The 27,848-nt window shown below is 35.3% G+C and overlaps 4 protein-coding genes across 9 annotated transcripts; 3 read left to right on the forward strand and 1 right to left on the reverse strand.

The window, feature by feature from the left end:
* Nucleotides 1–2: 2 nt before the first annotated feature.
* Nucleotides 3–27,425, reverse strand: LOC120777209 (lysosomal acid glucosylceramidase-like). 6 transcript variants are annotated; one of them, XM_040108396.1, is made up of 9 exons: nt 27,318–27,425; nt 26,975–27,224; nt 1,334–1,463; nt 1,107–1,252; nt 937–1,036; nt 740–878; nt 440–678; nt 200–365; nt 3–137 (listed from the first exon to the last, which is right to left on the reverse strand). In XM_040108396.1, the coding sequence occupies exons 3-9, from the start codon at nt 1,395–1,397 to the stop codon at nt 38–40; spliced, it is 954 nt and encodes a 317-aa protein (XP_039964330.1). In that variant the 5' UTR covers nt 1,398–1,463; nt 26,975–27,224; nt 27,318–27,425; the 3' UTR covers nt 3–37. The 6 variants fall into 6 exon arrangements, with proteins under 6 accessions (XP_039964330.1, XP_039964338.1, XP_039964346.1 ...); XM_040108404.1 differs by having other exon boundaries at nt 26,975–27,045; nt 27,130–27,423; XM_040108412.1 differs by having other exon boundaries at nt 26,975–27,221; nt 27,318–27,420.
* On the forward strand, nt 3,683–7,112 carry LOC120777202 (lysosomal acid glucosylceramidase-like). Its single transcript, XM_040108376.1, has 9 exons — nt 3,683–3,794; nt 4,536–4,681; nt 5,114–5,231; nt 5,399–5,537; nt 5,607–6,057; nt 6,192–6,302; nt 6,371–6,713; nt 6,779–6,944; nt 7,013–7,112. Exons 1-9 carry the CDS (start codon nt 3,731–3,733, stop codon nt 7,110–7,112), a joined length of 1,638 nt encoding a protein of 545 aa, XP_039964310.1. The 5' UTR covers nt 3,683–3,730.
* Nucleotides 11,853–15,169, forward strand: LOC120777196 (lysosomal acid glucosylceramidase-like). The gene is made up of 9 exons (XM_040108364.1): nt 11,853–11,953; nt 12,633–12,778; nt 13,194–13,311; nt 13,410–13,548; nt 13,608–14,058; nt 14,224–14,334; nt 14,402–14,744; nt 14,810–14,975; nt 15,044–15,169. The coding sequence occupies exons 1-9, from the start codon at nt 11,890–11,892 to the stop codon at nt 15,141–15,143; spliced, it is 1,638 nt and encodes a 545-aa protein (XP_039964298.1). The 5' UTR covers nt 11,853–11,889; the 3' UTR covers nt 15,144–15,169.
* On the forward strand, nt 17,144–21,549 carry LOC120777187 (lysosomal acid glucosylceramidase-like). The gene is made up of 10 exons (XM_040108359.1): nt 17,144–17,318; nt 17,381–17,514; nt 17,642–17,804; nt 17,863–18,019; nt 18,102–18,422; nt 19,013–19,142; nt 19,212–19,325; nt 19,733–20,075; nt 20,141–20,306; nt 21,281–21,549. The coding sequence occupies exons 1-10, from the start codon at nt 17,228–17,230 to the stop codon at nt 21,378–21,380; spliced, it is 1,719 nt and encodes a 572-aa protein (XP_039964293.1). The 5' UTR covers nt 17,144–17,227; the 3' UTR covers nt 21,381–21,549.
* Nucleotides 27,426–27,848: the final 423 nt, after the last annotated feature.

The raw sequence follows: 27,848 nt of genomic DNA on the forward strand, positions 1-27,848 counted from the left end.
CATACCGATATACATATATAATATATATAACTTATTTTTAAATATATAGAACGGTGTGAATCGAGTGTGGAGGAATTTTGAATAAAACAGCTCCGCGGTAGGTATCTTGAATACCAACATCAACACTAACGGGATTACTGGTGAAGAAATGAAAAAAGCAAAGTAAAACAGTTCAAAATTATCGCTGATATTTGAATACCGGTTTAGGATGATTACGGCCACGCTTTCATCCGCTCTCAAAAAGGCCACCACATCCACATTATCATTTTTATTTTCAGCAGCAATGCGAACTGAACCTCCGGCTATGAATTTTGTGAAATGTCCCATCGTATAGAACAACGGTTGTTTGTAAACCTCAAGGTGATCTGATCAAAGCATATACCAAATGTATTATTGAATATGTTAAGATATGTATTCGTAAAATATAAATAAATATTACTTGTGGTGTTGGCAATCATTGGCGCATCGCCACCTTCATAGTCCAACAAAATGTTGCAGTTTATCGGTTCCGTTTCATTTGAATCGGTGTTGAGGTATTTTAGTAAGGTTTGTGCGAATTTCTCACCACGCTCCCACGATCCAAAAATGGGATCGGAGTCCTCTAAATACTTCTCGCTTACGCCAAGCCCGAGAACGCGAATGAAATCGACGTTAATGCCGTGTTGCGTAAAGAAGGATCTACAAATTGAGAAGCATTCCATAAATTCGACAGAACACTTAAATGTTGATTTTTTCTCACTGATAGATATGTTTTCGCAACGTTCTTGGGAACATCTTTGAAATATTTTCTATTGAGTCGGAAATCGAGCCAATAAAGCCTTGAGTCTTCTGCCAGCGTTGCTCCCGGTCAACTTCTATCTCAATGCTCTCAGCAGTCGCTAAATGTTAAATAATTTATATAAAAGACGAAAACAATCACAAATAAAAGCAACTTACGAGCTTCCATAGATCTGGCGATGAGTTGATCGTAATCGAAAATATAATATTTTTTGTAAAGATTAAACTGGCCATGTGTCGTCGCGAAGCGCAGACCCGACTAGGAACCAAAAAAATAGTTCAGGATATTAAGTATTCCAATATATTAAGCCCAGTAGTGATCTAATTACCTTGGACGAAGAGACAACAGCAAAAACATATTCTTCGCTTGGCGTCGGATCATCCAAATAGTCACAATACTTAGAATTGCAAACACATACGAGTCCTGTGCTGTACTCTTTCAGCGCGCATGGCAGAGTCTCTTGATTGGAATGCGCTAAAGAGGTAACAATACACAGTTTATACAAGATCAATTTAGCAGTAAATATATGTATACATATATCCTTTAGATACTCACAAACAAGCATTCCAATCAAGCTGATGGCCAAGAAAAACCCAATAGAATTCGTATTCTTCGCCATTTGCTAGATAATACGCTGTGGAGTTAAGCGTCTGAGTTGCTTTTTATATATGCCTATCGCCCCCAACTGCCAATAGAAAAAGATTAAGTCTTATTTGTTTTGAACAAATTGGTTAACGTATGACTTTTTCTTAGATATGTTTTATAACTTTTTTGTTTTGCCTCTTGTACTCTACTGAGATAAGTAATAAAGTGCTAAAAAATTTTAACAAACTTATCTGAATGAATTGTTTTCGTTTTTTAATATTCGAGCACCGATAAAAGCACGGACTTATTTCAGCAAATTTTTTAGTCACAATCTCACTTATTATTCCAATCACGCTAGTTTCTCCATAACACACCGAGCTCTTACCACTTTCGCAGCACTATTTCTGAAGGCGAAAACTAAAATGTTTGTATACATGAACCAAATATGAAAGTACAACTACCCTAGAATACCCTGCAAATGGTTGTTATATAAAGTAATTGATAACAGTAAATGTACTTAACTATTGAAGATTTACAACGGTCGAAGTGCCGCCTGAATTGGCGTTGCACCAACTTGCTGGTGAAGGCGATCAAATTATCATCTTCAGTTCACTCTCTATATTTAAGTTCCGGTGTCAGAACAGCAACAACAAAGTTATATAATGTAATAAATATATAACACTTAGGAATATATGAGTAAAGTGACATAATCCTGTTCTAGATTAACTCCTGTTGTTTCATTTATACCAATTTTTTGTTCCATTCACTAAGTATCAAAATTCAACGATAGAGTTATTCATTCAACCGTAACTGCAGATTTTTCGCTCAAAGGCCTTAAGCGCAATTATTAAATAATAAATAAAAAAAGATTTCAGTAGCAGGCACGGCATGTTACCCCCTAACGTTATTTCAAATTAGCAATAAATTCCTTCACACACAGTGCCGATGTCATTAAAGTGTTTAAGTTATCAGCAACTTGTGTTTTTTATTGCCAATCTTTTTAGTCATAAGATAAGCATTTTCTATTTGTTATTTGTTATTATTGAAATGTTAACAAGTTTCTGGTATTTCTCTATTTATAGTTAAAGATTGCCAAAGCCGCAGGGTCGGCCCGAGACAATTTACCGCCCTAGACAAATGTCGAATTCTGCGGCCCTTCTAAGCCTACTTTGCCTTAACAAAAAAATTAATAATTTTTAAAAATGATTAAGGTAATTAAAAAAAGCAAGCGTAGTGGATAAAACATACTGAAGAGGAGCAAAACTTTTCAAAAATCTAATTTTACTCAAAAAGTGTATTCCTAGGTATAGTAGATTGTACCGAACCTTCAGTGGCGTAGCTACAACTTCCGGCGCCCGGGGCCAAGGATGTTCTGCCGTCCCCCTTTATCTACCTACCTACAAGTGTCATGAGGTGGTTCGATCAAAAGTGAATTTTTACAAAATATCTTCGATATTAAGTATATAAAATTTAGGAACTAGAAGCCACGCACATTCTGAAGTTCCAAAATTCTCACAATACGGTTTTTGAGGAAATTGATAGTAAATTTACAAGACATCTTATTAAAAGCCATAGAAAAAACCCATTTTCGCCTATATCTTGTACACTTTTGACACAATTTGCCGCAAATTTTTGCCCGAATTGGAGTTTTTAAATACAATTTTTGAAAATTTGGAGAAATAAAAGTATTTGTTACATTCAAAGCATAGGTTAACTGTGAGAGTGACACGTCGCTAGACAAAGCTAGAAAAGTGCATCTTTAAGTTCTATTACTATTTTTAAGAAAGATGTAAGCCAAAATATATAAGACAAATTCAAAGACTGAAGAGTATTCGAGTAAAAATTAATATTTTTCATTATTATTCAGATTATTTCATTGTGAGTGTACAACTCTTTATCTTTTATAATAAATTTTGTAAAAAAAATTGTTGAAGTATTTTTCTGAATATTAAAAAACAGCACAGCGAAGATCGTTTTGCCACCCCCAAGACGTTGCGCCCGGGGCGACGGCCACCCTAACTTCTAATAATTTAGAGGTCAACCTGCCTATTCGCAAAAATAATTATCTATTTAGAAATATTCGGCCAGAGGTAAAGACACTCCTGTTCAAAATTTAATAGAGCAATAAAGCAATAAGGTACCGTAAGTAGTCATATTTATGTGTGAAGACAAGTATATTGTGAGTACCCATGGTTCAGTGCAATAAAGTGCATAGAAATGATTACTTCGATTTTTTGATAAGATGGTATGGAGATGATTATAATTTTAAGGGATTAAGCATTGCTGGTGGGCTACGATTCGATTAGTAGGTGTGTTAAAGACATTGGGGAAACAAGCAAACTTCCTCTTAATAAAAGCAATATCGAAATGAGGAATGCACAAGGTTCTTTAAAGAACATACTTGCTCTATGCTTTTTAGCTGGTTTTGTGGGTGAGTATGGTATTTTATATACAAGTATTGCATATTGTATGAGGGTACCTGCAGAGTGAACGCCAATAGCTTCTTTCGTTTAACACTCATTAATTTTAGGTAAGACATAGCGGATGTGAGATTCAGCGTTGAATTCCGTGCGTACTTTGCTATTATACTGGTACATGTTTGCTTTTTAATTTGGTCATTTTATTTGTGCTTATGGAAGTGAAAAAATACGTTGATAAGAGGAGAGTATAGAGTACGGAATTCATCTATAAACACAAAAAGGCTTGAACTTGGCTGAATGAATTTCGCCATTTGTAAAAGATGTAAGACATTATCCGTAAAATATTCATGAATATACAATATTTTAGCTATTTGAACAGCTTTGCCCTCTTCTTTGCGCTTATCTTTGGTTAGCATCCTCTCTGTGCTGTACACACATAGTTTTGACGCTTATTTTTCGCTTTCGTCAGCAATGCGTCGGCTCGGCTTTGAACGTCCATTCTGCAAACGCCCTAAGAGCATCTGAAAATTCACACATTACGTCAGAACTAATAGAAGATTGTAAAACTATCCTCGAGTTGCACCTCGAAAAAGCTAAATACCTTAACTAACCTAACTAATTAATTACTAATTAATTCTTTTGAAATATTTAATATTTTTAGTAGCACTAAATTCTAATCTCCCTGTTGAGTGACTCTCAATTAATTCATGAATTAATTTTGTTAAGATTATCTTCATCTCTAATAATTTCAGCACTATCAAGTCAAGCAAGCACTCCATGCGCATTGAGGGAATATCCAGCTGGTCTAGTTTGTGTTTGTAACGCCACCTATTGTGACTATTTAGAGAATCCATCACTGGAGAATGAAAATGAGTTTGTCATTGTCTCCTCTTCAAAGGTAAAATTTTGAAATTTCAAGTTTATAAATTCTTCAATGAAGTATTCAACAATTATTTTACATCACTGTGATAAACAAGATTATGTTTGCTGATTTTATTTTTTTTATCGTTTACATATTATTTTATCAACTGAACTGAATCCATTCCAAAACAATACACAATTCTTTCAATTTAAAATATAATATGGTTACTCGGAGATGAAGCATTAATTCCTATGACGACTTGTCTTATCAACATTTAATTTTTTTTGAAGAATATTTTTCGAGAATCGGTAGTTTCAAATAACTGTAACACACTTCGTCTGTTGTTTTTTTTTCTTAATAATCGTCTGACTATAAGTATTTTTTATACAAACTTAAGCCAATTAACCAAAATAATCGAATCGTGTTACTCGTAAAAGGATATTTGTACAATTTGAAACTAATTTTCAGGGCGGTCTGCGTTTTGACACCACAAGCGGTACAATCAATGCTTCCGACTTTATTCAAGTTGTTGACTACAATGAGAGTCTGGAGAATGCTACTCAAGGGAAAATTGTAATTGAGAAAGGTAAATAAAAACAAAATTTATACAAATAATTTAATGTTTAAAATAAAAATTAATTTTTTTAAAAATAAAAACGTTTCACAAAAATTAGTGGATTACCCCTAGTTTCGGCAGCTCTTTAAAAAACAGAATCCTTCATATTAATTTGCATTTACTTAATATTTTCTCAGCGGCTCCTCGTACGGTGACCATTCAAGTGGATCGTGAAAAGCATTTTCAAAACATCACAGGTTTCGGTGGTTCATTTACCGGCGCCGTTAGTTACATTTTGGATAAATTGTCACAAGATATACAAGATCACATATATAAGTATAAACTCCCACCTAATATAATGTTTTTTAAATTTGTTGTAAAATTATGCCACAATTTATTTATCAGATCATTCTACTCCCCAAACGGTATTGGCTTCAATCTAATGCGCACCTCAATCGGTGGTTCTGACTTTGACCAGGCACCCTGGGCGTACAATGAACTGCCCGAAAACGATACTACCCTCAGCAATTTCACACAATTAGATTCACGTGACGAAAAGCGAATTGAACAAATTAAACGTTTGAAGCTGGTAACTAACGTGGAAAAATTGCGTATCAAAGCCGCTGCATGGAGTCCTCCACCATGGATGAAAACTAACAATAAATGGACTGGAATGAGTCGCTTGAAGAAAGAATACTATCAGACGTGGGCTGATTATCATTTACGTTGGATTGAGCTTTGGGAAAAGGCCGGGCTACCCATTTGGGCCATATCAACCGGAAATGAGCCACTAAACGGTGTACTTTTTATGATATTTATAAAATTCATGAGTTTAGGTTGGACCCCAAGTAGCCAGGTAAATATATCAAACGCTACACTCGAATTAAAACTTTCAAACACGTTCTACTGACAAATTTCTAATTTTGAGAACTCATGTTCTGAAATGTTGATCAGATTTTAGGAAATATTTAACACTTGTTTAATTAATAGGCTGTATGGGTATCTGACAATCTGGGCCCCACAATACGCTCCAAATACCAAGACTTGGTTATATTCGGAAATGATGATCAACGTTACACCTTCTCATTTTGGTTCAAAATGGTGAGTTTACACGCTAAACATCATAAAACTTTTTTTATATGCAATGCTTACACATTTTTTGTTAACAGATGAAAGCCATGCGCTCCGATTCTGTGGACTATCTCACAGGGCTGTCGGTGCATTGGTATTGGGATGATGTTTTCGAGCCTGATTTCATTGAAGTCGCTCGCAAAGAGATGCCAGACAAAATTATGCTTGTTACTGAATCCTGTATCGGTGATAAGCCATGGCAGTCGGCTGTACCCATCTTGGGTTCCTGGAAACGTGGTGAGAAGTTTGCACGTACTTTTCTGCAAAATCTTCAGCACGATTTCAATGGTTGGATCGATTGGAACATAGTTTTGGATGAACAGGGTGGACCGAATTATGTGAGCAATTTTGTCGATGCTCCGTCAATTGCCAATATGACAAGTAAAGTGTCTTTTTGTACTATTTTTGGCGAACAGTGGTTTTCATTAAGTATAATTCACTTGCAGACCTCAACGAGTTTTACAAACAACCAATGTTCTACACAATGGGTCATTTCTCAAAGTTCATACCGGAAGGTTCAACTCGTATTGCGGCGGAGCGTACAAACGTCAATGTTGATACAGTTGCCTTTTTAAGACCGGACGGCAGCGTCGCTGTTGTCATCTTCAATAGGTGTGTAGAATGCATCCATATGAGTCTGATATTGAATGTAGTGTAATGACGTTCTTTTTAACTTTCAGTGGTTATGCCAGCGTCAACGTTGAGGTTAGGGATAAGAAGCAGGGCTCAATTAAGATTAATATACCTCAGAAATCAATTCATACCATTCTTTATAATTGATCTTTTTTATATTTCTCATTTTTATAAATAAACAAGTTATTAGTTAAAGATTATTTACATATACCCATGTATATATATAATTTTATAGAGAATATGTTGTTCAATTTTATATTAGAAAGTAGTATCTCGTGAAGTTAACTCGCGAGAAAGTTAAACCTTCGGTTAAGTTGACCGACGTTGAGCGTTCACGTTAACTCTAAAAAGTTAACTTTAGGCTGTTAGCATTTGGTCAACTTTTTCCAAAGACAATAGCAAAGCTCAAATTTGCTAAATTGCACCCTGGAATAGTTTTATGCAAATAATGAATGGCTAGCAAGTTTCAAGAAAATATACCATATTCGCCACTTAAAAATAAATTCGGTTACAATTGTACTCTTTTTGAAAAAAGTCGAGCAAGAACGCGTTTCTTACCCAAAATATCTACCAAAATCACAGACTTTTTAACACTATCTTGCCGATTTTTAATATTTGTATTAGTTGAAGAGGTCGAAGGTCGTCCAGAAGGAGGCACGTCTTTAACGATCTCTCGGCTTCAAGGCTTTGTGCCACTCGTAAGCTAATGTTTTTGATAAAACTGAATCACCGTAAGCCTTTTCCAACATTCGCAATGGTTCCGCATACGAAATTTAGAAAAATCGCAACGCACTACTGAGTTTACAGTTTGTTTACACTGGTAGATCTCGCTCATATTTGGCATAGTATTAAGGGCAGTACTACCAACTTATCAAAATACATCTTTTTGAAATATCATTTACCCGACGAATTTAATTACTACTTCTGGGTGCTTTTTGTACACCTTGTATATCTATGCTAGCCTATGAACTTTTCAGCCCACCTATTATTGTATGCTCTTGGATATTTTATAAAAGCATAAGAATGTCTCAAATAGGATTTATTGACTGCCCAGATTAACTGCCGTTTTCATTCACTGTGAGCTGGATATGCGAGTGTAAACTCATGCGTGTGTGTTCGTAAAATCAAATTAAATTTTAAATTAACTTAAACTCGAGGCTTGTTAGTGCACACACAAACATATCGATCTGCGTTCAAACTGACGTCATGGGAGAAGGTACGCCTAAAAATAGATCAAAGTATTGAGCATGTCGTAAATGTCTCAATTTATTATTGTTGAATGTACCTACCAGGAGTACAAGGCTTTATAACGGAGAGTAAGAGTTACGCCTGCAATGGTAGCATATTCATACTCCACAACAACAACAACATAGGAAAAAATTAATAAACTGAAGAGTGAATATCTTTGCACATTAAATTGTGCTCAAAATATAAACCAATAAGAGTATCGTTTAAGGGAACATTTACCAAAACTTACATAGACTTTATTTCTATATTTATGTAGGTAAAGAATTTTGAAATTTTTGGTATATTTGAGATTTAATACTTTTTCACTGAAAGGTCTTCAGCATAATTATTAAAAAAAGATTTCATTAGTAAACTATTGTTACCTCCTAACGTTTATTTCAAATTAGATTCCTCCACACACAGTGCCGATGTCATAAAAGTGTTTAAGTTATCAGCAACTTGTGTTTTTATTGCCAATCTTTTCAGTCATAAGATAAGCATTTTCTACTTATTATTATAGAAATGTTAACAAGTTTCTGCTATTTCTTTATTTATAGTTAACGATTGCTAAAGCCGCAGGGCCACCCGAGACAATCTACCGTCCTAGACAAATTAACAGAGAAAGTTAATGTTTTTTTATACCCCGGGAAAGGGGCCGAAATGACTTATCTTCTCTTAAAATGTTTTAAGAATGTCATATATTTAAAAATTATTCTCTTTTTTGACTGAATCATGAAAAAAAGACTTACTGCAGATTCATAAATTATTTTCATTTAAAAATGTAAGTTTTTTTGTTAGTTTTTTTCTAAAATAGATAAAAGAACATTACAACAAACACTCCGTTCCCTTGTTGTCGGTAGTTATCAATAATTAAATAATCTTAACTGGGGCCGGCCGCAGACTGTGATATCTATGGTTGTCATAGGTTCTAAATGTTTTATGTTCGAAACACTTCGTTTAAGTATAAAGTCATTTAATAATATTTGGTGTTTCCAAATTGTAGCTTGCCTTATATAGATGCGTGATTTTTTTAAAAGCCTCAACGAATTTTTCCTTGAATAAAAATCAAACAATTTTAGTAACTTATTTCAACCGATCGTATCTTTGATCTATTGTAGAAATGCAGTATCGATAATGATAAAATAGAAATTGATTTAAACATTGAATTATCTTCCCCGCCTTACTAGAACTGTCTTTTCTGTTTTCTCAAGCGAAAGGGTGCCGGCTCTAATTCGAGCGTACATTACCACTCGTACATAAATATTTGATATTTGATATTTTGTGTGCAAATCAACATACACCAAACAATAACAAACAAAATTAACAATGTTGTTTATAATTTATATAATAGAATAAGAAAATATAAAACTATGACTTCTATATATTACATACAAATAAAATAAATGAAGTAATTTTGCACATAGTTTTTATTTTATTTAATTTAAAAACAAGTAAGGAAGGGCTAAGTTCGGGTGTCACCGAACATTTTATACTCTCGCATGATAAAGTGATAATCGAGATTTCATTATCCGTCATTTACAGAATTTTCAAATACCGTATTTGTGTAAAGTTTTATTCCGCTATCATCATTGGTTCCTAATGTATGTATATATTATACAGAGAAGACATCAGATGGAATTCAAAATAGAGTTATATTGGAGGAAGGCGTGGTTGAGAACCGATTTCACCTATATTTCGTACATGTCATCAGGGTGTTCAGAAAATATTATATACCGAATTTCATTGAAATCAGTCGAGTAGTTTCTGAGATATGGTTTTTGGTCCATAAGTGGCCGACGCCACGCCCTTTTCAATTTAAAAAAAAAGCCTGGGTGCAGCTTCCTTATGCCATTTCTTCCGTAAAATTTAGTGTTTCTGACGTTTTTTGTTAGTCGGTTAACGTACTTTTAGTGATTTTCAACATAACCTTTGTATGGGAGGTGGGCGTGGTTATTATCCGATTTCTTCCATTTTTGAACTGTATATGGAAATGCCTGAAGGAAACGACTCTATAGAGTTTGGTTGACATAGCTATAGTAATTTCCGAGATATGTACAAAAAACTTAGTAGGGGGCGGGGCCACGCCCACTTTTCCAAAATAATTACGTCCAAATATGTCCCTCCCTAAAGCGATCCTTTGCGCTAAATTTAACTTTAATATATTTATTTATAGTTTAGTTATGACACTTTATAGGTTTTCGGTTTCCGCCATTTTGTGGGCGTGGCAGTGGGCCGATTTTGCCCATCTTCGAACTTAATCGTCTTATGCAGCCAAGAAATACGTGTACCAAGTTTCATCATGATATCTTAATTTTTACTCAAGTTACAGCTTGCACGGACGGACGGACGGACAGACAGACATCCGGATTTCAACTCTACTCGTCACCCTGATCACTTTGGTATATATAACCCTATATCTAACTCTTTTAGTTTTAGGACTTACAAAATCCGTTATGTGAATAAAACTATAATACTCTCCTTAGCAACTTTGTTGCGAGAGTATAAAAAGTATGATAAGAAAATTTGCCAAATGCCGCCCTAAAATTCTGGCGTCAAACATTTTTAGAGTTCTTTTGAGTAATTGGAAATTTGCAAGTAAGCTTTGCGATCAATATCGGTTCGTTTATTGCCGGCAGCTGCACGGAAGTTTAATTGTTTTGATTAAATTTATGGAAACACGTAATTCGTTTTTTATTGCTTTTCTGATCAACTTTTAGAACGCTTAACCCCACTTTTCTCTTCGAATTGAAATGTTGAAATCTTGCATTTTTTTAAATGAAATTAATATGTGTGTAAATACACTATTTTAAACATGTAAATACTTATATAGGCCATATATAATTACACAGACTGTGTTTGGTTTACCAAACCCTGGAGAGTAGTGATTCGACGAACAATTGGTAAAAACTATTTACTTACTCTCGATCCATAGCAGCCAGCTAGTATCATAAATTTTGGTTGCTGGGGTTGCCTTATAATGAAGGTACGTTTGGGTAGTAATTAATACCAACATAACTTCGCTGAACTTATAAATTGCTATTTCTTAATTACAAATCTTATCTGCTGGTATGCGATGTGTGAAAACAAGCAGAGACGCCGCCGAAACATTCCGTTCGAAACATGTTCACTGAATACATCTGTACTTTATTCAAGTTCAAACATTAGTTTAACTTTCTACTGGAATATATTTGTGCTATGACTTTATATTCGAAGTTCTACAGAAAAACTTTGTAAACAAAGTTATATTTTTAAACTCAAAAATATAGTCATGAAAGAGAAATCTGAAAGGACATTCAATTACTTTTACAGAATTTAAAATTACTAAAAAAACATTAACTACTTATTTAAAGGCAGGTTATACTCGCAAACCTTCTATTTAGAAAAATTCTACCAAACATGTCAAAATGTTTAAGAGGTAAAAACACACCTGTTCAAAATGTAATAAACCAATAAAGCAATAAGGTACCGTAAATAGACATACATATGTATGTGTGAACACAAGTACATTATGAGTACCCATGGTTCAGTGCAATAAAGTACATAGTAATGATTACTTCGATTTTTTGATAAGATGGTGTGGAAATGATTATAATTTTAAGGGATTAAGCATTGGATTTGGGCTACGATTCGATTAGTAGGTGTGTTAAAGGCATTGTGGAAACAGGCAAACCTTCCTCTTAATAAAAGCAATATCGAAATGAGAGATGCACAAGGTTCTTTAAAGAACTTACTTGCTCTATGCTTTTTAGCTGGTTTTGTAGGTAAGTTTTTTTATACTACTGTGATCAGATTGAAAGGTGAACTTTTAATGTATACTTCGCATGTTTTTCGGATCGGTAAATTCATTTTTCTGTAAGTTGGTAGTACAGTTAGTTACACCTATGCTAAATTACACGTCAAATATTTATTAGTTTTGGGATACGCGTCGTTTTGTGAGGCTCTAAAAGTGAATTCCTCGATTTTTACTATAACTGAATTTATGGGACAAAGAAGTGCGATAATGCACCAATGAACTGCATTGGTTATTCGTGATAATTTTCAACTAATATCGTGACGCAATCACCGCATTCCCCTGATTTACCTTCGTGTAACTTCTGGCTATTCAGCAAATTCACATGACCACTCCGAGGACACCGTTTTGACTCAATTAAGGATATAAAAGCTGAATCGAAGAAGACTCTGATGGCCAACACGACGAGGATTTTTCCAAGTGCTATGATGACTGGGAAATTCGTTGGCATAAGTATATTGCAGCCGAAAGGGATTACTTTGAAGAAGATGAAATGGATAAAATTCAACTTTCAACTTGATCACAGTAGTATTTTCTTATTCGAGTCAAGTAAGTGAAGTGAAGAGCTTCACTTCATCTCCCTGTTGAGTGATCTCAATAAATTCATGAGTTAATTTTGTTAAGATTATCTTCTCCTCTACTAATTTCAGCACTATCAAGTCAAGTAAGCACTCCATGCGCATTGAGGGAATATCCAGCTGGTCTAGTTTGTGTTTGTAACGCCACCTATTGTGACTATTTAGAGAATCCATCACCGGAGAATGAAAATGAGTTTGTCATTGTCTCCTCTTCAAAGGTAAAATTTTAATTTTATAAATTCTTTAATGAAGGATTCAACAATTATTTTACATCCCTGTGATAAACAAGGTTATGTTTGCCAAAACAAAATACAACGTTCTTATGGTTCTTAAGGGCTCTTATATATGTATATGGGAAAAATACTAAAATTAATAAATTGGATATATAATATGGTCATCGGAACTTTTTATCATTTTTAGTCGTCGACTTGTCTTATCAACATTTAATTTTTCTGAAGAATTTTTTCTAGAATCGGTAGTTTCAAATAACTGTAACACACTTCGTCTGTTGTTTTTTTCTTAATAATCGTCAGACTATAAGTATTTTTTCTACAAACTTAAGCCAATTAACCAAAATAATCGAATCGTGTTACTCGTAAAAGGATATTTGTACAATTTAAAACTAATTTTCAGGGCGGTCTGCGTTTTGACACCACAAGCGGTACAATCAATGCTTCCGACTTTACTCAAGTTGTTGACTACAATGAGAGTCTGGAGAATGCCACTCAAGGGAAAATTGTATTTGAGAAAGGTAAAAAAAACAAAATTTATACAAATAATTTAATGTTTAAAATAAAAATTAAATTTTTTAAAAATAAACATTTTGCAATTAACTTAATATTCTCTCAGCGGCGCCTCGTACGGTGACCATTCAAGTGGATCGTGAGAAGCATTTTCAAAACATCACAGGTTTCGGTGGTTCGTTTACCGGCGCCGTTAGTTATATTTTGGATAATTTGTCACAAGATGTACAAGACCATATATATAAGTATGAACTCCCACCTAATAATAATGAGTTGTAAAATTATGCCACAATTTATATATCAGATCATTCTACTCCCCACACGGTATTGGCTTCAATCTTATGCGCACATCAATTGGTGGTTCTGACTTTGAACTGGCCCCCTGGGCGTACAATGAACTGCCCGAAAACGATACTACCCTCAGCAATTTCACACAATTAGATTCACGTGACGAAAAGCGAATTGAACAAATTAAACGTTTGAAGCTGGTAACTAACGTGGAAAATTTGCGTATCAAAGCCGCTGCATGGAGTCCTCCACCATGGATGAAAAGCAACAATAAATGGACTGGAACGAGTCGCTTGAAGGAAGAATACTATCAGACGTGGGCTGATTATCATTTACGTTGGCTTGAGCTTTGGGAAAAGGCCGGGCTACCCATTTGGGCCATATCGACCGGAAATGAACCATCAAACGGTGTAATTTTTATGTTTTTTGCAAAATTTATGAGTTTAGGTTGGACCCCAAGGAAACAGGTAAATATAAAACGCTGCCTCTGTCGATCCGCTTATGGAATATAATAATAATATATGTACATACTAAGTTCGAATGAAAATTGTTACACTGACAAATTTCTAATTTTAAAAATTTGAGTTCTGAAAGTTTGATCAGATTTTAGGAAATACTTGTTTAATTAATAGGCTGTATGGGTATCTGACAATCTGGGCCCCACAATACGCTCCAAATACCAAGACTTGGTTATATTCGGAAATGATGATCAACGTTACACCTTCTCATTTTGGTTCAAAATGGTGAGTTTACACGCTAAACTTCATAAAACTTTTTTATATGCAATGCTTACACATTTTTTGTTTACAGATGAAAGCCATGCGCTCAGATTCTGTGGATTATCTCACAGGGCTGTCGGTGCATTGGTATTGGGATGAAATCTTCGAGCCTGCTTTCATTGACGTCGCTCGCAAGGAGATGCCAGACAAAATTATGCTTGTTACTGAATCCTGTATCGGTGATAAGCCGTGGCAGTCGGCTGTACCCATTTTGGGTTCCTGGAAACGTGGTGAGAAGTTTGCACGCAATTTTCTGCAAAATCTTCAGCATGATTTCAATGGGTGGATCGATTGGAACATAGTTTTGGATGAACAGGGTGGACCGAATTATGTGAGCAATTTTGTCGATGCTCCGTCAATTGCCAATATGACAAGTAAAGTGTCTTTTTGTATTATTTTTGATGAATAGTTATTTTTATTAAGTATGATTCACTTGCAGGCCTCAACGAGTTTTACAAACAACCAATGTTCTACACAATGGGTCATTTCTCAAAGTTCATACCGGAAGGTTCAACTCGTATTGCGGCGGAGCGTACAAATGTCAATGTTGATACAGTTGCCTTTTTAAGACCGGACGGCAGCGTCGCTGTTGTCATCTTCAATAGGTGTGTAGAATGCATCCATATGAGTCTGATATTGAATGTAGTGTAATGACGTTCTTTTTAACTTTCAGTGGTTACGCCAGCGTCAACGTTGAGGTTAGGGATAAGAAGCAGGGCTCAATTAAGATTAATATACCTCAGAAATCAATACATACCATTCTTTATAATTGATATTTTATATTTCTCATTTTTTATAAATAAACAAATTATTAGTTAAAGATTATTTACATATACATATGTATATATATTTATAATTATATAGAGAATATGTCTTTCAAATATATGTTATACTATATAAGCTTACGGAAATTTCAATTAACGTTTTCGTGACTTAAAATATCGCGGAAAATTAGCTCAAACTATTACATGTGCAGCATGTTGAGAATTTCCATATTCGTTAATTAATATTATTCAGAGCAATTTAGTCTTGTATAAATGCTCAGCGTGCGGAGTTGCCTTGTACGTCTGTCTGTCTCTATTTATGCGAACTAGTCTTTCAGTTTTTGAGATTTCGATCTAAAACATTGCACACGCAATTTTCTCACTAAGCAACGGTTCGAAATTTCGAAACACTGATATCGGACCACTATAGAATATAGCTGCCATATAAACTAAATGATCACAATCAAGTTTTTGTAGAGACAACTTTTTTATTTGATAAGATATCTTCGTTCCTCTTCCATTGATCGCGGCCCTTTGCCCCTTGCGCAGCCGTGGGTTACAATATATGTATACTATTATAAAGCAACGCCTTAATCTCCGAATAAATTTTAAGATCGCACCTATGGTATATTAGGCGTCATTCAAAGTGACGGTTCAAATGTGGAAAAATCCCAAAAACAACCATATTTGGTTAATAAGGAACTCATTGCTTGGCGTCTGCGCTGAGCATATGTACATATATGCTCATATTATTTAAAAAACTATAATGAGGAATATAAGTGATGGGAGCGGATATCTTTCTATTCAACAAAAAAACCGAAGTCTGCCCAAATACTTTCCGGCAAGTTCTATAAATTAGCGTTAACATCTCTAATTTATAGACAATAAAACAATAAAATTTTAAAAAGTGGTTTGGTTTGAAGGGGTATTTTACTCTAGAAGCATGAATTTCAGGTAATTTTTAAAGTGTGGTAAAAAAAGGGCAATTAATATTTTTATTATCCATTTTTGTATGGTGTTTTTATTGATATCTTAAGAATACAGAAAAAAATTTTACTAAAAAATATTAAAAATTAAAATAATTAGAGGGCGGGAGAGACAGGTGTAAAAAAATAACGCATCCTGGTGACATTGATCCTGACTCTCTTGGTAGTCTGAAAAAAAATAAAAAAAAAATCTTAATCAGTAAGGATGCTGCATAGTCCCAATTTCAGGGAACACGAAAATTTTTTTTTTGAAAAATGGCGACTCCCTGAAAATAAAAATCATTTTTTATGCTTTTTTTGAAATTCCTGAATTTTTGTAAAATAATTAAAACAAAAAATTTTGACACGATGCTGGTAGGAATGATAAAGGATTATATCAAGGATTTCAAGTAAATCGGTTGCATAGAAATTGAGATAATGCCGGTAACGTGTGGAAAAAAGTAGTTTCGAGAAAAACGCGTTTAAAAAATTCTATACGGCCGAACCGGGCTAGGTACTGCGTCACTAAAGTAACTGTAGCTCTTAAAATAATTTTAATTTTTAAAAATCCTTTAGAGGATATGTTCTTAAGAGTCTAAAATTTAAATATATGAAAAAAAATCGAATTTTTCAAAATTCTAGAGTAGAACAAGGAACAAGTTATCAATGTAAGAAAATTACATAGTTTAGGATTGATTAAAAAATAAATATTTAAAAACAAGCATTATGTGTGCAAAATTAGATTCAGGATGTGTTCTAACTTTCTCGCCATCAAAGTACTCGCCGTAAGTATTTTAGTCGTTAATTTTAAAAAGTATCGCCAGCGTAATGAAACGAATACGAATACCTGCGAACCATATTACTCTCCAGCACGAAAAAGGTTATCAAAACAAAAGCCATTAAAACAAATAAATATGGAAAAGTAAAGGTGAGCGAAGTGGAAAGTGAGTAAAGTAACAATAACAAACGTAGAGATAATGAATTGATAAGCCAAAGTGTAGCCGTCTGAGAGAGCTATGACGCCAGTAGGTATTGAATTGCGAACGAGTGTGGGTTGTACGAATCGCTTGTTCACAATTATTCAAAGATCTACGTTTTTCGAGTGAAGTCGTGTTTGCTCCGAAACTAATGAATTACATAAAAAGCAGACGAAGTGTGAAAATGATTTATAAAATATTTTTTTTATTGGTCTTAAGTTTCAACTACGATATATTTACTGGTAAAAATATTTGATATAGAAGGTTTGATAGTGTAAATATTAAAGTGGTTTTGTAATTTCAGCTAACGCGAGCAGTGATTGTACACCCCGCCGGACCAAGTACGGCTTAGTGTGTGTTTGCACGGTGGATCACTGCGATTATTTGGAGAATCCCCAGCCCAGCTCAAACGAGCTTGTAGTAATTTCTTCAAGCAAGGTACCAGCCAATGTTTATATGAAATTAAAAGAAAATCTTAATTAATTTACTCTCCTTTACTCTCCCACTCTCTTATATTATGTAAAACTTTTATATTTCTTGTACACACCTACCAACCCCCTCGCAGGAAGGCCTACGCTTTGCTGTAAGTAAGTTAAGCTTTGGCGAAATCAATACAAAAACAAATACAGAGACAAGTTTAAATGAAAGCAACGTCGATTTCGAAAATTCAGCGGTGATCGTCGATAGTCGACAAACTTTTGCACAGCTTTTGATCGATACGGGCGAACGTAAGTTTTGCATTTAGAAATTCGTTTTTCCTTTTTTATTAAATAGTGTTCATCACAGTTTTAACTTCCAGATTTACAGCGAACAATCCACTTAAACTACGAGTAAATCGCTCAGTGGAATATCAAAAAATCACAGGCTTTGGTGGTGCATTCACCGGTACGGTTTCACATTTATTGGGACAATTGGATCAGAAGCTTCAAGATCACATTTATAAGTACGCTTCAATTATTTGAACAACTGACCTTTCTAAAGCTTTCGAAATAAATAATTTTAATATTACAATTTGCTTACTGTAGGTCATATTATCATAAGGATGGTATCGGCTTCAATATGCTACGCACCCCAATTGGTGGCTGTGATTTTGATCTTGCACCTTGGGCTTATAATGAGGAGCCTCGTGATGATCCCAAACTCTCAAATTTTCAAAAGTTAGATCCCCGCGATGAAATTAAAGTCCAACAAATGGAGCGTTTAAAGTCAGCATCCGATTTGGAAAACTTAAAAATCATGGCTGTGGCTTGGAGTTCGCCAACTTGGATGAAGACAAACGGACAGTGGTCAGGCATAGGATTGTTGAAGACTGAATATTATCAGGCTTGGGCTGATTATCATCTGCGGTGAGTTGAAATATTATATACACATAATATATATATTTATCTAAGGTTTCATCCAGGGTCATGGTAGTCATAAAAGTTAGTCCTTTATGTTGATGTTGTTATTGTAAGGGCAGAAAACATTCCTGAAGTAATTTCGACGAATGGTGCCAAGTTGACAGTCCTTGGACGGACTTTCGTAGGAATCTAAGGTTTCAGGAGGTTTAAATACCTTTTCCGCGGTCATGGTGGTCATAATAGTTAGTCCTTCATGTAGGAACTCCTGAAGTAATTTCGATGAATGGTGCCAAGTTGACGGTTCTTGGCCGGATGAAAATTCGGGTTCGCCCCGATTATTTAGACCAGAGTGTCGTGAGAATCTAAGGCTTCAGAAGGTTAAATTACCTCTTCCGGTGTCATGGTAGTGATAAAAAATAGTTCTTCATCTCAAAATCGGATTTAGAAATGCCCAAAAATCGAGTTAGTCCATTCTGCTTAAACGATTCAGATACATATACCTATAATTAAATATCCTAAAATGTTCGAAGAAAGGGTTGTTATGCTCAAACATTCATCATACCTGTAAACTTGGTTAAATATTCCTCTTTTTGCAGATTTATAGAGTTAATGGATGCTAAAAATATGCCGATATGGGCCATATCAACCGGTAATGAGCCGCTTAACGGAATCGCCTTTTTCTTTTTCGTCCACTTCATGAGCCTTGGTTGGATACCAAGGAACCAGGTACTTTTTAAACATTTATTCCAAAGACTAACATATACATACAATTTGTTATAAATTGCACTCGTTTAGGCAGTTTGGCTGAATGACTTTCTTGGACCTACAATTCGAAAATCGAAATTCAAAAATGTTCTGATATTCGGAAATGACGATCAACGATATTCTTACCCTTCGTGGTTTATTCAAGTGAGTACGAGAATATAAAATGTTATTTTCAATCGAACTAGACTGAACAATCTTCTCACGAACTGACTATAACAACGAATGTATGCACCAAACAATTTGTGAGAACTTTTATTTTATAAGTAACGTCCAAACTTTTGAAAGAGTACTTATCTCTTTGCTCATACACTCGTATAAAACCGTCATCTATTCAACTATAATCAATAGAAGTCGGACTGGATAAATATCGACACGTTTTCAACGGCGCTTGAACTTTCTTGTATAAAATAATGATGTTCGACCATAGTATTTTATCCATAATATCGCATCGTGACAAAATAATTAAGACCAGTAACTCTCCAGTCTTTTATTCACATATATACTTTGTTTATATTTTTAAACTAACACCTCACTGCTTTATTTCTGTTAAGATGAATCGCACTCGCCCAGGTGTTCTTAACTACCTGGACGGCTTAGCGGTACATTGGTATTGGGATGAAATGTTTGCACCCAATCTAGTAGATTTAACAGTTGCGCAGTTGCCGGGCAAAATTGTGCTGAACACTGAATCCTCAATAGGAGACAAGCCATGGCAAACCCATGGACCCGAACTTGGTTCGTGGGAACGCGGTGAACAGTACGCACGTGATATCTTGCACAACCTGCAACATTCCTACAATGGCTGGATCGATTGGAATATCGTTTTAGATGAGCAAGGTGGGCCGAATTACGTGAATAATTATGTGGACGCGGCTGTGATTGTGAATGCCACAAGTAAGTGCGAATATTTAAATGAACGTTTTTTTTTTTCCAATTGAAATCTGATGTTTTCTTAACAGATCGCGCTGAGATATACAAACAGCCCATATTCTACGGCATGGGTCACTTTTCGAAATTCCTGCCCGAGGGTTCGGTGCGTATTGAGGCGAGAATGCTAAGCGTGGCTGTGGAGGTGGTTGCTTTCAAGCGGCCCGATCAACGCATCGCTGTGGTGCTGCTCAATAGGTATGTGTGTCATCGCATATTTAAGTATTAAAAGATGTCTAGGTACTGTTAAGTGCTTAAAATTCGATTTATATAGCAGTGGGTGTGTTTGCCACGCGTCTTTGTGTTTATATTCAAACGCAATTTATATTCAAACGCATTTGTTGTTCGTTGTCAGTTGTTGTATTGCTACTTAACTCAATGTTAACACACTTTTATGACGAGTTTATTAAAATGCAATTAAGATGCGAAGCATTAACACACTTGTGTACTTATGCAATACACAGACAAACATATATATATATGTATATACGCCTTAATATTCGGCGTACTTACGTGCGCCCTTGATATGTTGGCATGCCTCCATCTATAAGTGCATTCCCTTGTCATTAAATTGCAATATTTTCTTAAGAGTGCTCTCTTAATATGCGTGGTATACATATATTTATGTATATACATATATATGTTATATACGTAAATTAATATATGTACTATATACATATGTTCATACGAGTTTTCGGCAATTCAGTGGTGTAAGCGCTTCCTTCTGTTCACTTTGGTTCGGTTTGTTTTGAATAAAATATGAAGTAAAGCAAAATGAGCGAAGTGCCTAAAGACAGTATTACAAGAGCTTGTTTTCTTCAAAGTTTAACAAAAACTTGAATTCTTGCTTAAATTGTTTTCAATTTCAAATTCAGCGCGGAGATATCAGACATCGGGAGAATACTAAACACTATTTGTTTGCTTTTTATTAAAAAAATAATGTTCGCAATTTAATATTTACATATCTTTGTGGTTTTTGTAATCAGTATTTTGTTGTTAAAAAGCTAAAGTGAAACTTTTGCAAAGTTGAGCATTAGTTTGCCACTTTTTGTTTTAGCCAAAAAAAAAGGCCGCTGTATATTATTAATAGGTTTAAGTGCTACAAGACACGCATCTTGTCTATGCAGAAAATTTGCATTTTATTTATTAATACATTTTTATTTAAATTGCAGCGAAAGCCGTGCCGTCGATGTGCTGCTGACTGACAGTGTGCGCGGCGAGATAAAGATCAATATACCAGCGCATTCATGGCACACGATTGTCTATAATTAAGTGCGCACACAACTACACATACTTGTACATATGTATATGCAAAACTACTTTTTAAACTAAATCATATTTCTAGACTACTTCGGGTTTTACACCAATTCGTTGAGCAAATACTATAAGTTAAAAACTTGACAAATAATTTTTGAAAATAAAATAAAATTAGTACTTAAAATTTTGCAGTTGCCTAGTTCTTATTTCTTATTTTGTTGAACAAAAATGATACTTTACTTCTTATTTATAAAGATGGAAGAAGAATTTATAAGAAAGAGGATTCACATCATTTTATTTCAAACAACACACATACCCAGCGACTTTTTCTGTGCTCAGGTCTCCAGAGAATGGTGGGAGAAAAGAAAACGGCGAAAGTAAAATCTTTTTTAAAGCCAAATTTTTGAAATGTTGAAAGATCGCTTTAACTAAAGTATATATTACTTGCTCTCTATCATCCGTGTGAAAGATAATTTGAAGAGATATGAAGATAAAAAGTGAGTCAAAAAATAAATGTTATTGATCAAGTTAAGAGTTTTTATTCCCATTTACAAGGTGTGTTCCAAAGTAAACAGGACTTAAAAAAAAAACAGAACAAATGGTTTTTTTCGGAAAAATCAATTTATTTTATTCAAAATAGTCTCCTTCTGCTTCAATACAGGTTTTTGCACGGTCCAAAAGCATGTCGAACGCGTGGTTTAGCTCGTTGGCCGGTATGGCCGCCAGTACGCCGGTGCAAGCCTTTTGAATGACCTCTACGTCTGCATTACGCTTTCCTTTCATGAGCAAATGCATTTCTCCGAAAAGGAAGAAGTCGCACGGTGCCATATCAGGTGAATACGGGGAGTGGTTAATGGTTAAAATTTGATTCTGAGCAATTTTTGGTCGTCAGTCAATTTGTGCACACACCTTTCGTAAGACCAAATGTTCGGTCAAAATGCGATAAATATTGGATATCAATGTTTTGGAGACATTCAATTCCATTTTCACGAATTTTAATGACGATTTCGGCTGATTTTTAATGAATTCACGCACAGTTTCGATGGAATTTCCGGTGATCGTCATTTATGTCCTCTTTGAAAACGTCGAAACCACTCGTGCACTCTGCTACGGGAAAGGCAATCATCACCATAAACTTGCTTCATCAACTGAAACGTTTCGGTAAAAGTTTTACCAATTTTAAAACAAAATTTAACGTTGACTCTTTGTTCGAAGCTTATTTTCGCAGCCATAAGACAAACATACTGACACTTAAAACGCCATAACTTCACTTCCAATTAATGAAATATCATGAAATTCTCACTGGATAAAGATGACAGATTTTAACGCACCAGTCAACATATAGATGGCGTCAGATTCAAAAAGTCCTGCTTACTTTGGTACGCTTATCCAGTGAATTTGAGTTCATTATCAAGCTGGAAGTTGAGGTCCATAACTATTTAAACCGATATTTGCATTAACTTAAATAGACATAATATATTTCCGATTCACCCTTTCTATGCTTCTATATAAATATACATACACAAAATATTTGATTATTCATCAATATTTATTTTGTCGCGTTCAAAGTAGTCCCCACCAGATGTAATACACTTATGCCAACGATTTTTCCATTCCTCGTAAAATTTTTCATAAGCACTTTTTGGAATAGCCTTCAGCTCCTTCAGCGAATTTAGTTACATCTTTTCGACCGAGTGAAAACGAGTTCCACGGAGCGGCAATTACAGTTTAAGGAATAAGAAAAAATCACACGAAACCAAATCTGGTAAATAGTTGGTTGATCGGTGGTATACATTGCGTTTTTGGCTTTAAATTCGGTCACAGTCATGGCTTGATGCGATGGTGCATTGTCCTTGTGTAAAATCCATGAATTGTTTTTCCACAATTTAGACCATTTTCGAAGGATGTACTCACGGAAACGCCTCAATGCGGCCAAATTGAAATCCTTATTGACTGTCCGTTCCTCCGAAATAAATTCATAATGCACCACATTACAAATACATTGATTTTTGAGCGCCTTTGTCGTAGTTTTTGTTTGGTTTTGGCTCGTTTTTTCCCTCTATTCCGATAATTATTGACTTTTTTGCATATCAAACCCATAAACCCATGTCTCATCGGCAGTTCTAATGTTCTCTATCTGGGACGGTATTCTTTAAAAAAAAAAAATCCGCTTTATCGGGACGAATCGACCAAAAACACGTTTAATACCCAAAATATACACCAAAATCATTCGAACAGCCATCTTGCCTTCTCTTTAACACTTACTTGACGACTTTTAAACACCATATCCTTCTTTTTTTTTAATATTTTTATCAGTTGGAGAAGTCGAAGATCGTCGAGAACGAGACATGTCTTCAACGATCTTGTCTTTGAAGGCTTCGTACCAATCGCAGGCTTGTGGTTTTGATAAAACATAATCGCCATAAGCATAATATTCGCAACGATTCCGCATACGAAATTTAGTTAGAAATTTTAGACAAATGCTTTGTTCGATATTTTTATCCACTGAGGTGTACTGACTTAAGCAGCTGCTGCAATCAAACGGGGTGACTGAACGCGCTCATATGTAGGTAGCTGCCATAGTAATTAAATACAATCCTACCAACTTAGCAAAACATATTTTTTTGAAATATCATTTACCCGGAAAATTTAATTACAATTTCCATGTTTTTTTCACAATGTATATCTGCATCTTGGTATGCATTCAAGCTTTGCGGTGTGTTTCCATTTCGCCTAAAATAAGCTTCTGAATAATTTTCATTACAGCATAATGAATGTAGCGTGTTTTATTGCATTCCATCCAAGAATGCGCATAAAATGCACACCATTAAGGTCGAATTCCACAGCAAGCTTTAAACTTATTTTTATGATCCAAATATTTATGCGCAAAAGTTTACACCCATAAGCACTATAATTATACAACTAAACTTACACCAAATAATTTATTAAGCTATGAAGGCCTATCACACAGGATATCAAAGAGCGAAGACGCCGCAGAGAAAGATACAGTCAAAAATATATGGAGATTTTATGGTTGAAGGAAATGCATTATTTATTGCACATTTTTCAAAAAAAAATGAAAAACGCTTCGCTCCGCTGGCAGTTGTCGCTCAACTTAATCCTTCTTGGCACACACCGAGCGTGAGATGTTTTAACGATCGCTGCATTGTCACTACTCGGCGCGGTGACGCCTTGATCGTCAAACACCCACAGAAATGAGACAGAATAGTGGAAATTCATAATTTCGTCTTTTCCGCTGCTTCCGTAACGCTTAATTATTTTTCATTGTAAACAGACGAAAGCATTTTTCATACTTACATCACATACACACATAAAAACATGATAGTTCTTAGTGGGGACCTTTTGCTATTCGCTCCCAGCGGTTGTAGGTGCATATTTTTGTTGTTGCCTAGCTTCTCGTCGTTGATATGAATTATCTGTAATATGACGTTTTTCGTTACGCAAAATTTAAAATGTTAAACAAATTTCCGTCACCGCATCTCTATGTATGAATTACATTGGCGTTGTTGTTCTCCCTCATCAATTGAGGCGATCATTTTGAATGACACTCATTCCGCCGCTTTGCTAAGCGAAATGAGCTATACACTCCTTCGGGTACGAGTGTTCTTCATATATATGTAGACATGTGTATACTTGTATGTACCTATAAGTGTATGCACACTCGCAGAATGACTTACTTTGGATGTCATTGCCTTTGTAACTAAAAATACGAGTACTTCCTTTTTCCCTATTTTCGAATATCCCGACGGAGGATATGTTGTTGAGAGTAGTTTTCAAATGCTATTGGGTCATGAGTTATTTAATCCGTGTTTTTAAAGTCATACTTACAAATGACATTGAATACTTCTAGTTACAATAATGTTGTGTGCACTGTTATCGATATGCGAAGTGCTCCTTTGAGACGTGCGGCAGCTGTCAACTCTGTGTCACTTTTCCGATTACAACATTTTTCTTCGTAACGGAATCTATCTGAGTTAGCACGTGATTTTACTTCGCTTGTGTAATAAGGAAGTGATAATTAATTTAATGGGAATTCAGTTCCACCGAACTTTCAGATCAGATCGGAATCCAAGAAATTTTAAATATATGTACATATACTACACTGACCGACATATTCGGCATAAGGTTTATTAGAAAAAGAAATCATTATATGTAGTACTTGCATATGAGAGTTGGGTTAGTATCGAGCCGATTTATCTATTTTGCCCAATACCAAATACTAAAAAACCAATCATATAGAGTAAAGTCAGCAGGATGTTCGAAAATCCTGATATTAATTTTATTGGGGCCAGACCAAGTTTTCGCTCAAAGTAATCTATTTTAGGCACAAAGGTACACTATTATGAATAAATAAGAAGTATAGCTTCAAAAACGTTCGCACATTTGCATTGAGATAATTCACATATTGGTCGATATATGCGGTACAGAGACACCCGGAAGTTCGAAAATCCTGATGTTAGATATATGGGGGCTCCGAGAAGTACTGACCCAATTCAACCCATTTTTGATACACAGAATTACGATTATCAGGAAAGGATTCTGAATTTCCATTATATATCTTACACATTGACCGATATTTTCGATCAAAAGTCAACTATAGGTATTGGGGTCCCAATATTTGGTACCTGGGAGCTTGAACACTTTTGGTTGCATTTGAACAATTTTCTTGCAAAATTTTAATTGTTTCTTGATTTGTGTACTGGAAAGTAAAATAATCAAGTGGAATTTAAAATTTTGCTATATGCGAAGTACGCATGGTAGTAGTCCGAACTCGCTCATTTTCGCAATGTGGCATAAGAATATAAGAAAAATATCAAGTACAAAATTATATTGACATCGGTCGGTCGGGTCCCGAGATATGGGTTTTCATCAAAAAGTGGTCAGTGCCACGCCCATCGTCCAATTTTTACACCGGCTCCCATAAAGCTATTTCATACCATCTCGGAGGTAAAATTTAATGTCTCTGGCGTATTAAGTTATTGATGTATTGCACTTTTAGTAGTTTTTGAGAGCACCGTTATATGAATAACCCCGATAATTCACCGATTTCTTCCAATTTCACACTTTCGGTAAGAGTTCTTATAATATTCGTGCTGAGCGAATTTGGTTATTGTAGCTTTATTGGCTTAGAAAATATGTCCGCTCACAGGTGCCCCTTATTACCGCGATCTCCTGTGCCAAATTGGAGTTTTATAGCTTAATTTAGTCTTTAGTTGGCCCTTTATAGGTTTTCGGTTAATGGCTTTTTGTGCGGGTGGCAGTGCCGCGCTTACGCTCATCTACGATCTCGTAATTGGTTTTTTGTTCTAAGGAACCCGCATACCAACTTTCATCAAGATATCTCAATTTTTATTCAAATTACAGCTAGCACGGGCGGACCGCCGACAGGCAGATAGTCACCCGGATTTCAACTCTTCTCATTGTCCTGATCATTTGTATATATGTACATCACCCTATATCTATCTCGCTTAATTTTAGATGATACCTACAACCGTGGACCAAACTATAGGACTCTATAGCCACAAGTTGGAAGAGTATAAAAATACTTCACGTCAAGGAGTTTAAAGGAAAATATTTCAAAAACTCACCAGTGGCGCGGGGGCGGGGCTTTAGGACATCATTGTTCGTTATATGTTCTTTTGGAAAACTGATTCTTCTTCTGAAGGTAAACAAACTTCTTAAGATCCAATGGTCAATTTAACCGAAACTCATGTGTATGTGTGCTCGTTCATCCGTTTCTTACGAGTTGCACGGTGTGCATGTGTTAGCTTCCGCGCTAGTTCCTTCAATGTATTGGACTTTCGGTAGTCGCGACTTCCTGGGGATTCTTATAACCTTCTGGCAGCAATAATATAGTTATATTGCATGGTTTAAATAGAATTCTTAGCCAGTAATAACGAAGTGCAACTGATATCACTTCAATTCGTTTACCAAATCCAAATTTTGGACCATTTATGCGCCATTTAGGAACGTCACTACTGAAAAATTCTTAAACTTTTACAGCCACTTAAATGCTGTGTCACATCTGATTAGCGCACTAATGTGCTGCAACAAACAAACAACAGCAACAAAAGTAAAGTGGACACATCCGGCTAATGGCAATCAACCGGGACACTTAGCACCCTCACATTCGAAGCGCCGAAAAACAGTGTGTGCAGTAGCGTATTTGGAGAGCATTCGGCGCATTAAGAGAGTGCCAGCGATATAGCGCCGTTGAGGAAATATACTATACATATATTTATATTACTCTTTTGTGGATGCAACAGCGCCTTTGAAATGTGATCGGCATTTTATGCTTGAAATGCAGCTGACAATTAAGCGAGTGAGCGTGTAAATGTGAGTGAGTGCGCGTCAACTCGGCAGCTTGACAGTGTGTTGTTGAGCACTCAATTTACGATTCGACATGGGAGCACTCGAAAACCGTGGAAAAAACAAAGTCCAACGTTCATACATACACATACC

This window comes from Bactrocera tryoni, chromosome 1 (assembly GCF_016617805.1).
Source record: "Bactrocera tryoni isolate S06 chromosome 1, CSIRO_BtryS06_freeze2, whole genome shotgun sequence".
Taxonomy (NCBI): Eukaryota; Metazoa; Arthropoda; class Insecta; order Diptera; family Tephritidae; genus Bactrocera; species Bactrocera tryoni.

Bases quoted from the DNA above. Each gene is read 5' to 3' on its own strand.
- LOC120777209 (XM_040108396.1), bottom strand. From the start codon at position 1,397: ATGGCGAAGAATACGAATTCTATTGGGTTTTTCTTGGCCATCAGCTTG. The intron at 1,037-1,106 runs GTAATTAGATCA...TTTGGTTCCTAG, and splicing joins CTGTTGTCTCTTCGTCCAAG to TCGGGTCTGCGCTTCGCGAC. The intron at 138-199 runs GTATTCAAATAT...TTTCTTCACCAG, and splicing joins GCCGTAATCATCCTAAACCG to TAATCCCGTTAGTGTTGATG.
- LOC120777202 (XM_040108376.1), top strand. From the start codon at position 3,731: ATGAGGAATGCACAAGGTTCTTTAAAGAACATACTTGCTCTATGCTTT. The intron at 5,538-5,606 runs GTATAAACTCCC...TTTATTTATCAG, and splicing joins ATACAAGATCACATATATAA to ATCATTCTACTCCCCAAACG. The intron at 6,945-7,012 runs GTGTGTAGAATG...TTTAACTTTCAG, and splicing joins GCTGTTGTCATCTTCAATAG to TGGTTATGCCAGCGTCAACG.
- LOC120777196 (XM_040108364.1), top strand. From the start codon at position 11,890: ATGAGAGATGCACAAGGTTCTTTAAAGAACTTACTTGCTCTATGCTTT. The intron at 12,779-13,193 runs GTAAAATTTTAA...ACTAATTTTCAG, and splicing joins TCATTGTCTCCTCTTCAAAG to GGCGGTCTGCGTTTTGACAC. The intron at 13,549-13,607 runs GTATGAACTCCC...TTTATATATCAG, and splicing joins GTACAAGACCATATATATAA to ATCATTCTACTCCCCACACG.
- LOC120777187 (XM_040108359.1), top strand. From the start codon at position 17,228: ATGAATTACATAAAAAGCAGACGAAGTGTGAAAATGATTTATAAAATA. The intron at 17,515-17,641 runs GTACCAGCCAAT...ACCCCCTCGCAG, and splicing joins TAGTAATTTCTTCAAGCAAG to GAAGGCCTACGCTTTGCTGT. The intron at 20,307-21,280 runs GTATGTGTGTCA...TTTAAATTGCAG, and splicing joins GCTGTGGTGCTGCTCAATAG to CGAAAGCCGTGCCGTCGATG.